This window comes from Siniperca chuatsi, linkage group LG2, assembly GCF_020085105.1.
Source record: "Siniperca chuatsi isolate FFG_IHB_CAS linkage group LG2, ASM2008510v1, whole genome shotgun sequence".
In the NCBI taxonomy this organism is placed as follows: Eukaryota; Metazoa; Chordata; class Actinopteri; order Centrarchiformes; family Sinipercidae; genus Siniperca; species Siniperca chuatsi.
The window spans coordinates 8,775,229-8,789,549 of NC_058043.1; the positions used below are offsets into that span (position 1 = coordinate 8,775,229).

Genomic DNA, 14,321 nt, shown 5'->3' on the forward strand with positions numbered 1-14,321 from the left:
TATAAAAGCAGTTTTTTTTAAGAGTGCAGAGAGTAGAGAGGAGGGGTACTTTAAATAGCTCTAAAAGTTCAAGTTCAAGTTTTGGATGCTTATGATGAGCCAAAGTTTACTGGCTGTGTCTGTGAGAGGAGAGAGGGATGAAAAGGAAGGAAGGCTGGTTTATCCCCATGAATAAAGCATGACTTGAGAGTAAGAACACAAGTGGTACCTCCTGATGTGTGACTGTGCAGCCAGCCGGTGGGATCAGCAGGTTGACTGGTTTACATAAGGTCACCATCAGGTGCTACAGCTGCTTGCATGCTCACACTCTATTGTGTGAATATCTACTGTATACAAAGACGTGCTGGCACAGACCCATAAACACACAGAGGGAAGTACATCCTATGCACTGACAAATAAAAAATGTATGCTTGCATTACACACACGCATGTGCACATAAAAAACATCAATTACGTAAAATTTTGAAGACAAACACACCTCAAATGTGATTGTGAATTCACACATAGTGTAAGCACTGACAAATTTCAGAAGGCAGAGCCTGAAACTTCTGTGTGTGTAATTACACTGTTGCTAATGATTTAATAAAAAGAAAAATGTAAGAAGATTACAAGATTTGTAATTGTCACCCTATAATTCAATGGATTTTTGCTCCTGGCTGGTAGAATTCAAGAGACTTAATATAAACAAGTAGAGCCTGCTCCTTCCTTTCTTTTGCGTGTATGTAGACGTAGCTTGTAACACTTTTACATTTGCAATACCGAATCACAATGGTGGCTACGGCCCTGTAATTCACTGATTAGCACCTGCACCTGCATACCACAACTGTCATCCTCGCTGGTTATGTCTGGTTCTAAAAAGCTTGCTGGTAAAGCATTTATTCTTTGTTAAATGTAAGGTTTATTTGAATCCCTGCTGAAAAAAAAAGTTACAACCTTGTCCTGATTTCTACAGTTTCCATTTCTGTTTAAATATAAAGTCTAAATACTTCATCCCGCAGTGGCCCATTCTACACACAGTGTGTAGAAACTGAATAGTGAAGTTTATCTGAAGGGCTGCGAGTATCGCTGCTAATCTGTCACTTCCAACAAGTCTTTAATCATGTTTCACTGATCAATACATTTCGTTCCGCTTGTCACATTTCACTATGGCAGGCTGTAAGTCATAATGACTGTGAATATCGCGCTTACACTCACTCTATTATAGAGAGCTGTCAGTGTGAATCGTGTACATGAATGCATGCAACCACACACACACACACACACACACACACACACACACACACACACACACAGGTTTCTCATATTTTTAACACTGTGGTGATACCTACCATCATAGGTCCCACTCTCCAGTAGAAGTCCACTCTCCTCCAGGATCCTGAAGTCTCCAACACTGATAAAGTTGTAGTCCACTCCTGGCACCTCCCCCTCTCGAGGAAGCCGTGTAGTGCCTGGAAAAAACAAAAAGAAAAGAAAAATGCATAAACATGTTTTAGATAAGAGAGCCAAGTGCAGGCACGTGTAGATATGACAGGAGTGTAGAAAATGTTGCTGTTGGAGATAACTTTTGAGAGACATTGATGGCGTTGCATCATGCAATGCTTTTGAAAACATTTTTCTGAGCTGAGTTTTCTCAGCTCACAGGTTCTAAACTGAATTCATCAGCTGAAATACAAACACTTTCAAGGTTTTTACACAACAAAAGCAAAATACAATCATTCAGCTCCAGTTTGTTATTGAACACATTCTTACTGTGTAGCACCAAGATATTATGCATAATGAGTGTGGCTAATCAACTGACTTTCCTTATTCATGATTCATAAGATACAGAGGATCCAGTTTGTAACAGTGTTTTTGTGATTTATCTCTATAAAAGACTCCAGCACATTTTTCAAAAGGGTAGATATCTCATTTTGGAATGAAAACCCCAAAAGACCATGGTGCCATCCTGTGAAAGATGGATAATTGATGAAGTACTGTGGAGCACTAGGGGCATAATTCCTTTAATCCTCTATGAGTAACTGCAGCTTCTGCTAACACGTTATTATTGGGAGCTTCTTGATATATGTACTGGCTACAACTGAAATGAAGAAAACAGCTGAGTAAATCAGGGATATGAAATATGATGGAAGCAATGGGTTTCGTAACCTCCTGGTGTGGTTTAGGTTCACTCAGTCCCACAGAGGGCAGCGTCAATGCAAATGACAGGAGGCCATTCTGAGTACAGATTTTGCTCCTGTGGTGAAGCCACAGTCTATTTCAATAAAGATAGGAGGTTTTTTCCTTCCAGGATGAATATCCACATGGTACAAATGGACACCAAATTACTACAATAGCATGAGGATTATGTAAACTATATTCCATGAATAAATAATAGGACTATGTAACTTTTGCATTCAAGGCTAATTAGGTGGCATGTCATCAAACTTGTAAACTCTATAGAAATAACCTCAGCTGAACGGAAGGCAGGACAGCAGATATTTATTGCATGAACAAAGCAGCCAGCCTGAACCAATCATCAGTGCTACATTCCATGGCAATCTCTGTCACCTAAATTTACTGTCACCCATGGTTATGGAGTAGATTCATTCTTCAGATCAGAATCCTTTTCAGGGCCGTGGGGAGGACAGTGGGGTGCGGGTAGGAGGAAGGCTGAGAAACACCTGGGCAGGCCACCAGTCGATCGCAGGGGCTAACGTAAATAATCATTTACATTCATAAAAACAGGCAATTTCAAATTTCAAATCAGCCTGACTTCATTGTCGGAGGAAATGAGAGCACACTGAGGAGCCCTGCAGCGGCACAGGGAGGAGATGCAAACAGAGAGAAGATACAAACTACACATAGAAAAGATTATCAACTGAAGCCAGGAATGACTTGCTTTGAGATGAGTCAGAACCAGATTATGCATCAGGATCAGAGTTTAATGACTGAACACGCTTTCGCACATTGAAGCAATTTGACCCTGTGTACAACAGCAACAACACACAGTGGCAGCAACAAAGAGCAACTGTGTTTTGTATTAATTATAGATTAAGGCCATATGCTGATGTGTTTGATAAGTGTATACATCTGTTGCATTGAAACAACCTTAAATGGCATATTCTAGTACAACTATGATGTGATCTCATTGAATTATGTTGTTACATGTTCTTTGTAGATTTCTTGACACTGCGCCAATTACCAGTGAAGCCGGTGTGCAGGATGCGGTGGCTCAATGGCCTATTAAGTAACTTTATGTTGCCATTCCCTTTTGTTTTTCTACTCTTAGATTTTCTCACTTAATTGGACTGTGACAGCTTCTCTGTAGCCAAGCAGAGGAGTAAAAGCACAGTTTGAAAAAGAAAAAGAAACAACAGAAAAACTTCCTTCCACAGTGCGCCTTGATACCACAGTTTGCGTTACCAAAAGCAGTTGACTTTGCATCGTGTGTGAGAATGCCAGCTTCTGCAGCTTCTCATTACCAACTTGTGTGCCTGCCGTTGCCGGCTTTGGTCACTCAAAAGTGTCCCCTGTAGCCCAATTACATGAGCCACAGTTATCTACCTGCCAAAAATCTCCCCGAGCCATCATCCCGAATGTCACAACTGATATATACCATAAGCTTCTTATTGTGGATCAGTCGCAGACAATATAATGAGGGCTCTCTGAGCTTTGAGAGTACATCTGAGTGAAAGCAGCAAATCTTTTAGAGCAGAACTTTGTAACATCCTGTCATACTTTCCTTTTCAATACAGGTGTTGACACTTTGGATATTGCTTCAAATAAACTGTTGGAAGCTGGTCTTTCAAACAAAACACTCATACACACAGTGTATGTTGAAAAAGGTGCAGTCAATACATGCAGTTAATTAAACCAGACAAGAGGAGTGTGGATGTAGAGAGGCTTTATCAAAGAAAACAAAGATTTTCTGTCAGAATACAAAGTTATACAGTGTTGCTTAATACAGCAGGGAATGTATTTGGATTGTACAGTGCTGGGAAAGGAGAGCATGTTACAGTATTATAATATTTCAACATTTTGGGAAATACACTTAATCATTTTCTTGCCTAGAGTTAGATCACAGGATCAATACCACTATCTTGTCGGAACAGTAAATATGTATCTAGAGCCAGCAGCCTATTAGCTTAGTTTAGCATAAAGATGTAAAGGATTAAATCTGCATATTAGCACCTTTAAAGCTCACCAACCAAACATGTTATACTGTATCTTGTTTGTTTAATCTGTGCAAAAACCAAAGTGTAAAAAGAACAATTCAGAGTTGCCGCTGGTTGCCTGGCAACCCCACAATGAGAGTAAGACTCCAGTAATTCACTATGAGCTCTCCCAAGAAATAGTCCGGCACATAACCCCCCGTATAAACCAAAACGTAATTTTTACAGTTTTAGTACAGATTAAACAAATGAGAAATAATGTGGTAATTAGTGCGCTTTAGAGATGATTTTGTTACCTTTGGACAGAGCCTGTTTCCCTCTGTTTCCAGTCTTTATGTTAAAATAAGCTAAGCATCTGCTGGCTGTAGCTATTTAATTACTGGACTGGACCATAAGAGTGGTATCGATCCTCTCAAATGACTCTTGGCAATAAAGCAAATAAGCGTATTTCCCAAAATGTCCAATTATTCCTTTAATTTCATGGCCATGCACAGTGGTTAAAGCCAAGTGTTTACATGTGTCTGTGTGTGTGTTTGTCTATCCTGGACTGAAACAAATTGTCACTTTAGTCTTGCAAGGTCTCACGCCTGTGCACTGCTGGGACCTATTTTTCAAACCGTCTGGACTGAGAGGATGTCACGATGGGAACATCAGAGGTAGTCAGTCAGAAATGGCAGGTCATAAATTTAACATGGTGATTTCGTGCATAGTTTTATGTTGGTACTTCAAAAAGAAGATGGCTTAGGGCTTAGCTGTTGAAATGGTGAGGAAGAAAGAGGGAATGAGAGAGGAAAGAGGATCATTACAAAGCCAAAGTCTTTTGGTCCTTTTGTGGGGTGTGTTTGCTTTTAAGTCATATAGCTTGCAGTGCTGTTGTCGTGATGTGAAATAGAGTATAGCTATTGACATTTAACAAGAACTAAAAAACATCTTATATATCAACATTCTGCCATTATTCTTTTATCCTAAAATATAATAACAATCAACTGAGGAGGAGAGGGAGAAGAAGGAATATGCTGCTGAAGTGGTTGCAACTAAGCAGGCAGAAAGGTCACAGAGTACAGCTGTATGTGTCCATGACATGCACCAATTCGTCCCTGTGCATGTTTACCTACACCAGTGTAGTGTGCGTGCGTGTGTGTGCATGAGTGAGAATGAGAGTTTGTGTGAGATCAAACTCTTTCTGCCCATCTCTGATCTCAATGGGGAGTTGAGGGACTGTGTGTGACCCTGAGCTCTCCGTCCTCTTAGAAAAATCCTCCTTTTGCCCTCTCCAGAGCTCTTGAAAACCAACTCCAGCTTTGTTATAAGAGTCCAAATGAGATAAACGCCGTCCCAAGACCCAGTGATGGAGACAGGGATTTACCACACATGGATAGTAAAGACCTTGCTCTCTTTGTCTCTCTGCTCCTCACTTTCTCTCCTATCCCTGCATTATAAACCACACTCACTGCCTGTCTTTCTACTTTCTTTCCTTCTTTCTTTTTAACTTGAACATTCCTGTTTTAGGTTTCATAACTGGCCTAAAAACTAATGCTTTGATTATGGCCCCAAAGTACTGCGGCTCAGCAGAACTGACCCCGTGCTGTTGGTAGGACACACAAACAGGACAGCAGAGATCATCTGCAGTTGTATGAGAGTACAGCAGTGTGGCTGGTAGTTAAGTAAAGTGGACTATTGGCACAGTGACTCAAACTGCCTCTGCTAATCCTCTTGCTGTCTACGTGCTTGTCACACACATTTTGGGTATAAATCCACCCTCAGAAATGCTTATTTATCATCAATTTGTGAAGTTCAACAGATTGAAGAAATAGTTTTGTATTGTAATTCCTAATTTTGTGGCGTACCACTACTCCCTCAAACTGCCTTGTATACTTCTAACCCATGTATTGATTTCCCAGAATGAGAAAGTTTCAGTGCCAAAAAGATTAGGTGAAGCTGCTAGAGCAAAATAACTGCAGTAAGTGCAGGAGAGAGTGAGTTTTGGGAGTTGAGAAAAAGAAACAGACAAGCCTATTACTCAACAAGCACCTTGTCTTATGGCTGCATTGCACTGCAGTCCACTGTGGTTAATGTCCGTTTTGCCAGGTGTCTACAGAAGCAAGTATAATACTAAATGGACCAGGAAATGCATGTAGATATTAGATTGTTATTTACAATTCTTGACCAAGGTGCCCGCACACTGAAATGATGCTCCCAAATAGAGCTGATGTTCGGATTTTAAACTTTGCATGTGGAAATATTCTAAATATTTTGGAGGAAATATGTGTATACTGTATGTTAATGTAATTACTGGTAGGGCTCAATCTGTGACCAACTACTGCTCTGGATCAGATGAAATCTATATAAGGACCTTCTTAATGCACCTAATTTGAGATGTTAATACATGTTACATTATAGCTTAGCTTTTTCATTTAAACATTAAAATATTTGAAAAAGAAAGAAAAACTGCAGATGTATGTGATTATTTAATCTGTTTTGTTTGCTGCTTATTACAGAGGTCAATCCAACTAATTAAAAAATTGTCTTTGCTTTTCTAATTTCTTTCTATTTTTATACTTGATGTGTAATCAAAATTAACTCAAACATGAAGAAAGCTGCAAACAGAAAGGAAAACTGAGAAAACCAAGTTTAAAAAAGGGAGGCATGGATAATTGAAACAGAGAAAGAGCCAAAGTGAAACCGAGAGGGTGAAGGATGGAAGACTGAAAGCGAGCGAGTGAATGATGGAGGTGCCGTCACTGTGCGAGTCCTGGTTTCTTGCTCATTAAGACAGTAATTCAAGCCGGGGATTAGAGAGTCAGACTCATGCAGCGAGCCCACTGGCTGCTGATGATGAATGGTGGTTACGGGCCGTAAAACCTCTACGACCGCCACTATTGTACATGAAAAAAATAGAAAGCCATATTCGCAGTGGTAGTTAAGATCGGGGTGTGTGTACAGGTGAGTGTGGGTGAGAGAAAGCAGTGCAAGTGGGCGTGTGTGTGCAGGTCAGGATGTCCTTGAAAGAGAAATCACTGATGGCATGAGTTTTGTAAAACTCTATAATCATCTTCTGTCCGTCCACTGTAACTCACCTGAGATACTCCAAGTGCAACTGAGCTTTGAAAAGAAAAATTCAATAACAATTCAAGTTGAACTCAACTGCCCAGAAAACAGCAAAGCTCAGTGACTGACAGGTATATGAAAGAAAGAGGGAGAGTGAGTAAATGAAGGGATGACAGACAGTGACAACGAAACAGACCAAGAAGGGAAGAAAGAAAAGAAAAAGAAGTAGTGTAGTGGTGGGGGGGCTGTAAGAACATTAGTCCTCCCCCTCTGAGACCAAAAAAAACAAACAGACAAAAAACAAACAAACAAAGAAATTAAATATACATGAAAGGTAAGCAGCTTACTTTCTGAAAAAGTCACACTTGTGCCTGTACGTCCCCTCTGAACAAGACAGAGCAACTTCTAGCCCTTGGGAGGTAGAAAGCAGAGATGCTGCTTGTTTGTGACAGTGCTGTGCCTAAGAGTCTGTCATCGCCTCAGGAGCACTGCATGTGACTAAAACCTTGACTACACTCAATTATGGTGCTTCTCTGAGCAGAGTCAGTCTTCAACAGGACATGGTAAATATTTAGGCCAAACTATCCGTGTGAACATCATCACAGTTTCAGAATTGCAGATCCTGAGTCATAGTTACGTCTCCTGTTGATTACTTCTTTACAAATGCAGTGCAGTATCTCTTTAAACATCAAACAGCATCACTTTTGGAGGGAATGTATCAGAGAGGAGACATCTTAAAATCAGATAGTTGTTCAGCCCCCTATAATAAATGAAACAGAAATTATCTAGCTTTTTAAAGATGAGAATCATCTTTGTGGATAAATGGAAACTCAGAGTATAAATTACAGTAGCAGTAAACAGATGCTGTTATCTTGAAAATGGTCAAGAAAATATATCTTTATTTCTAAATTTGGAGGCATTTGCACCATTGTGGCAGATAACCTGCATTTCTGTAATCCACACAAACCTTAATCAGGATATTAATTTGCACCTTTACTGTACTAACAGCCTTGTCACTCTCATTTCAGTAATTTTCATGCTTTCAATTAAAAGATTACAATATTTAAGCTTATAAAACCTTCTGAATAATCTAAAAAAAAAGGAAAGGAAATACAGGGGCGGTTCCTGGAAAGTGACATTTTACATACAAGGTTTTTGTCTGCGTGGCAAAAGCAAATTGTGCATATCCACTCCAAGTATGGTAGTGTTACTGTGACATCATAAAATTTCCATTTCCATTCTTTGCAGTGATAAAGGGTGCTATTTTATGCAGCAATTCTAAAGCCTATTAAATCAACAGCTGTTTTGCAATATTAATATTTGATTTAAAAAAACATTGCAATCAATGGACATTTCCATTAGGTATGAATTACCATTACTCTGAAAACGCATACAGCTGCTGTTCTTTGCAGTGGTTCTTGGCAGTCTACAGCACCAACCTTTTTATTTACCACTCCATTACTGATTTCAACAAAGAATAATAGTTGGTGACGGCCCCACTGAGCAGAATGTCAGCAAGGGAAAGCAGAGCAGCAAAGGGAAAACGCAGGGTTATTTATGGAAAATATGACTTTGATCACTGTGATGATATGGTACAGAAGAAAATAAGTTACATGGGGGTAAGAGAGATGTCCTTGGTCGGGTTGCTATGGTGACACTGAAGTGTGTGTGTTTTGTAGAGTGTGTGACAGAGAGCTGTGAGAGGATGACAATCTGTGAGTGCAGTAAGTATGTGTGTGTTTGTGAGTGTGGTGTGTATATACAGTCCTGTGTAGTTTAATAGAAAGGGAACACATTAACACTGCTTGTAGTGGGTTGGATTTTCAGCTGTGTGATGCATAAAGAATATCCTCGTTGTTCCCATAAGATGCTTCAGATAAAAGTATATGTGCACAGAAAGTAGGTCATACTGTACATTCCTGGTTTGCTTTGTGCTTGCAGGTGCTTTTGAGTGTAGTCAATGAGAGTTACGTATGCAGTCCTGTATAGTGTACTTACAGGGGATGGTGCGTAGGTAGAGGTTGTCCCGTATGATCTGTTGGAGCTTGTGGTCCAGCGAGCCCTTCTGAAACTGCAGACTGAGGTAGTGGCGCAAGTCCGTGTTCAATACTTTACCTGCAACAACAGAGGCAGAGGCACGAAGGGTCAATAAAAAGATAGTGGTGCACTCTCTGAAGGGTTTATGTCTAAAAGGAAATCTATCCAAGTGTACTTTGTCCAACATGTACCGTTACAAAATGATCAATACCATAGAACTATATCAACTGTTTTTCTACTTGACAAATCGGTTACACTTTTTATTGCGTATATGTTTAATTTCAGTATTTTTATATATATTGAGTGCATATCATATAATAGATTAATTTATGAGGAATTTTACTGAATTTCTACATCATTGCAAAATAAATATATTCAGTTAAATTTAGTTCAATACAATTTTATTTATTCCATGAGGACATATTAAAGGTGGTCCAAGTGACATTAATAGAAAACATAGAATATAGCTGGTCATTTGACATTTTTTTCTATGAAAGAGCAGAGGTCAGCAGTCAGTTTTAGTAGGCCCCAGTTATCCAGTGTTAAAACCATCACCATTCTAATCAAAAATGTAATGCTCCGAGTACAAGTGTATTTTTTCAGACTGTGTGACAGTCCTCATAAGCACCTTCCTGATTGGATGAGGTCAAATTAATGAAACCCTCTCAAAGCCCTTTGGATAAACTCAAAACTCAGGGGTCAGAATATGTATATATATTTTTAAAAAGGTTTCCACTCATAGTTGCAATATTATCCATAGAATTACACATACAGTATATGCCTGTATGTACAGTATGTATGACCACCTGTTCTTTCTAGCTGAGAACCTAAATCCTTATTGGTTCACCTTTTAATTCCAGTTTGATAACTGAGGGGGAGGATGAAGGTTAAACAGATTTTTAAACTCTGATCTCCTCTGTTAAATCCACTTCAATCATTAAAGGTAAATGGAAATTTAGGGTATGAGAGAAGTTACAGAGGGATATTTGGCCTAGAAACATTTGAAAATGTGTTGTGGAGAAGGTAGCACAACGCTCTACTAGAATGCTTTTCTGATTATTTTGCATACTGAGTGAAGACAGCTCGTTAAAAATACCACGAACAAACTGGACTGAGCTGAATACATTGCCATCACTGCCTTCATTCATCTGAAATCCAAACTGCTAAGTGACAGATGATGGATGCCATGTTCACATTCGACTGTCTTTACAGTTTCAACAATCTCACATAAGCCTCAAAAACTTTTCACCAGATATGCAATGCCACAACCTCAAAAGTGAGGCGCCAGAGATTTTCATAAGAAAATCTGAAAAGATTTCGCCTTTGCTCTCAACTCCCAGAAGCCTTTGTAAAAACAAAGGAAGTTCATGCAAAGTTTGAGGCAGAGGAAGACTTCAGAGTCGTCATACACAAGCAGGGAAAAAAGTTTTTCTCTAAAAGAACATGATGAGGAGTTTGGAAAACAGGAAGAGATCTTCGGTGTCTGCCTGCCCTCAGTTTCAGCGTGAGCCTCATCTCTTGACAGACGGGGGAAGAGTAGGCTTTGAAACAGTTTGACTACAGAGAAGTAATCACTTTTTCCCCATTTCTCTCTGCTATTCTCTCTCTGTCTCTCTTTCCCTCTCTGTTGCACACACAGACCAAACTCTGCTCAGCAGGACTCCTCTCTGCATTGCAATGAATACCAATCAACAGGACTAAAGATGATCTTGTAATACTGTAGATGTACTGTATGTGCTAATAGAGAGGGGAGATGTACTTGACTACAGAGGGGTGATAGAATAATGATGAGCTCTGGGAATATTTCAGCAAGCTTTCTCAACCCTCAAATTCTCTTTTCCTGTTCAACTCGTGACAGAAACCAACACGGGCCATTATTGTGACACCACAGCGATCCTATTATTTTGTGCTCTAAACTTACTCTCGCTCCAAGTTTTAGAGGCTGTTGTTGACTCACATCAAAATGCCCCTCATGTCCACAGGCCTCGCTGCCATCTGACGCCGTTTTAGGAGCCGTCATCCCGGCGGGCCTGGCTTTTCAGAATAAAGGTTGCATGTTCTCTGTCTGCCTCTCCAAAGAGGGCTGCATCACAGCTGGTCTAGCAGACAAACAGACTGAGACTGGGGAACCAAGGCCCAATCTGGCAACTTCATCTCAAAACTCTCCCAGAATATCCTTTTTGTTCAAATTCAGCAGACACACAAGGGAATTGATAGGGAAACAAGGCCGTTACAAACTACATTTGCTCCATATGCTTTCTAAAGCCTAGTGACGTAGCATCCAAAGGAGGATTCAACAAAGTTAGCCTAAAATCAGTAAAATAAACTTGGCTTAAAGCCACAGCGCGCCAATTTTTTGGCAATTAAACCCACAATAAATTACATAAATTTAACATAATCAATTTGTTGGTTATCCTGGGTTTACCCAAAGCTAAACACCACCTATCAACCTGTCAAGTGGCCTTTCAGTGATGGTCAGAATGCATTGAGGCATAGTATTTGCTGTTAATATGGCAACAATAATAGTTAATAATAGCAACAGCAACAAAGATACGTGTACTGTATGTGAGTGAGTGAAAGTGAAAGCTGCCTTTTTCTTCTTCTTTCTGGACTTCTTGCATGGATGCAGATACTTCAGCCTCAAATATGCGGTACAAAACTCGGAAAATAGCAAATCCTGAGCCATGAAAAAGCAAGGGGAGAAAGGGTGCGACACAAAAATCAGAAATGAGTCACAAAAGAACACCTGCCATGCTAGCTGGTCCGATTTAGGCTGAGAGTTGGCACATTTAGCCGCATTTGGACCAGAAATGGCCCATGTGTGCTGACCTGAATTTGGGCGAGATATGGCCATACAGACCTGGACACCATATCTATCCATCACACAGGCTTTCTTGAGGAGGGTGCCACAAGATTCGCTCATGGCCACTTTCTGCAAATAGTGCCCAGTTTAATACTGATGTTAGTTCATGGACAGTATATATGTTACATGAGAGTTACTTGTTAGTTTGTTAAAATAAATTCTAAGGTCTGCCATTTTTGTTTGGGGTGATTGCGGCCCTAAGGTTCAGTTTTAGCAGCAGCACCAAACCATTTTGGCTACGGCTTGGTTACTTTTTTGTAAATGTCTTTGAATTTCCTCCCTTAGGTGTCTTCCTTTTGTTTTTCTTCCTGAAGTGCTAGGATTTTCTTTTTAGCTGTTTGAGAGCTCGAGTTGGGTCAGGAATCATTGATGTTGTGGGCCTGTAAAGCCCATTGAGACGTTGCATGTGATTTTGGGGTTTACAAATAAACTTGACTAGTTTTTGATCTTTTCTTGTTCTGAAAATCTCCCTGAGTGCGAGCCAATCACATCAAATATTACTTTATATATTGAACCTTAATTGCAGGCTAAAAACTGTGCATTTGTGATGATGAAACTCTCTCTTTGATGATGAAAGAATGGTAACATCTTCTTACAGTAGTCAAGTGCTCTCAGTAATTCACGCACATGCCCACATCATGCCTCAACAGTAGCCAACAGTCCCCAGCAGTAGATGTTTGTGACTGTACAGTAGAGCTACCAGGTGTGAATGTGTCTGACTGTAAGACAGTAAAGCAAGCATGCTCAGTCACACTTCACTGTATGAATAAAAGAAAAAAAAAGTATGCACGCACACACAGACACACACACTGCTCTGATCTGTTCACTGTGGTACAAGTACAGTGCTACAGTGTGGCTTCCTGGGTCCTGTCAGAGACTGTTAGTGAGACTGTCACATCAGAGTTTCCCATTCTCCTCCCCACAGATAACACTGCTATTGTAGCAGGCCTAATTTTTCTGTGACGGGGATTCAATGGCCTCTATTGTGCCCAATTAGCCATCCACTCACTTGTAGGTTATTTCTCTACAGCCAGCCAAGATTAACATACTGTACAGTAACTGTCTTTTAACAATAGAAAATCATAAGGGGGGAAATTTGGTCTCATTTCTGTCACATTTCTTTTCTTTAAAATTTGCTTAGTTTCTCTCTTTTCTCAACTTTTACAATGTCTGTCTTTTTTCATTATTCATTTAATTCCACTATACTGCAATGTGATGGCAGGAAATGGTCCCTAATTTATTTCCTGTCACTTATTTCGTGAGCTGTATTCTCAGGCTTCCTCCAAATTGGATGAGATTAGACTTATCAAATGGACGGTTCCCTTTAAATCAAGCTGTTGCTTCCCTTCCGAAGATCCTCTGCTCTCCTCTGCTACCTTGTCATTTTCACACAAAGTGACGGTAGAGGATGTGTCAGAAAAGAACAAGGTCACCCATGGGAATCCTTCAGCACCATGTTGCCATTTCAACTAGCATCAGCAGTATGCCTTCTCCCAAAAACTGGAGGCTCAGAGAAAATATCTGCAGTGACGGAAGCAGTGCCTGGCACCCCTAGTGAGACGACAGACTGTTAACATCCTCACTTAGACCAACACCTCACTCAGAAGCCACAGAATTTATACTAAGTACTGAGATCACTGTAAGCAATAAAGGAAGGAAAAAGAAATCTACCATCAGTTATATTAGTGATGTTCGTTTCATTCCATAAGTTCATTTGTGATGAAGTGTTGTAATTTTATTTTTATGGTGGTGCTGCAGCTTTCCCTCAATTTACCTCATGTGCTTCTAAATCAGTCAGTTATTTTCTAAATTTCCCAAAACTAATGAAAAAGTGTTTTAATTTTCCTGCTGTCAATTAAAAGTTTTGAATTTGTGTTTTTACTTTATCTTATTGGTGCAAATCAATTAGAATTTTATTAATCAAAACTGCACATACTAACCAGTTGTCTAATTATGATGCAATCACTGGCTTGCAAGTTAGAGGGTGATGAAACAATCCGAATAAAACTCAATTTATACCCACAGCACACTTCCTAGTGTGAAATAATAAAGTGTAAAGAGGGCATGTTGTGATTTTACTGGGGGTTACATACTGGACTTCTTCTTGGCCTGGAGCAGTGACTTTAACCCTGTTTCGAGTCTTTATGCTAAAATAAGCTAACTGTCTGCTGGCTGTATACCTTCATACGTGTTTCCCAAAATGTTGAACTATTCCTTTAAGGA

General features: G+C 39.8%; 1 protein-coding gene across 5 annotated transcripts in view; it reads right to left on the minus strand.

The window, feature by feature from the left end:
• Window positions 1-14,321, minus strand: part of LOC122863594 (membrane-associated guanylate kinase, WW and PDZ domain-containing protein 3) — a 121,542-nt gene that overhangs the window by 31,293 nt on the left and 75,928 nt on the right. For all 5 annotated transcript variants that reach the window (XM_044170210.1, XM_044170219.1, XM_044170238.1 and 2 more), the window contains exons 2-3: window positions 9,197-9,313; window positions 1,328-1,447 (exon numbers count right to left, since the gene is read on the minus strand). In XM_044170210.1, coding sequence (XP_044026145.1) covers window positions 1,328-1,447; window positions 9,197-9,313 — 237 coding nt within the window. The remainder of the gene's footprint in view (window positions 1-1,327; window positions 1,448-9,196; window positions 9,314-14,321) is intronic.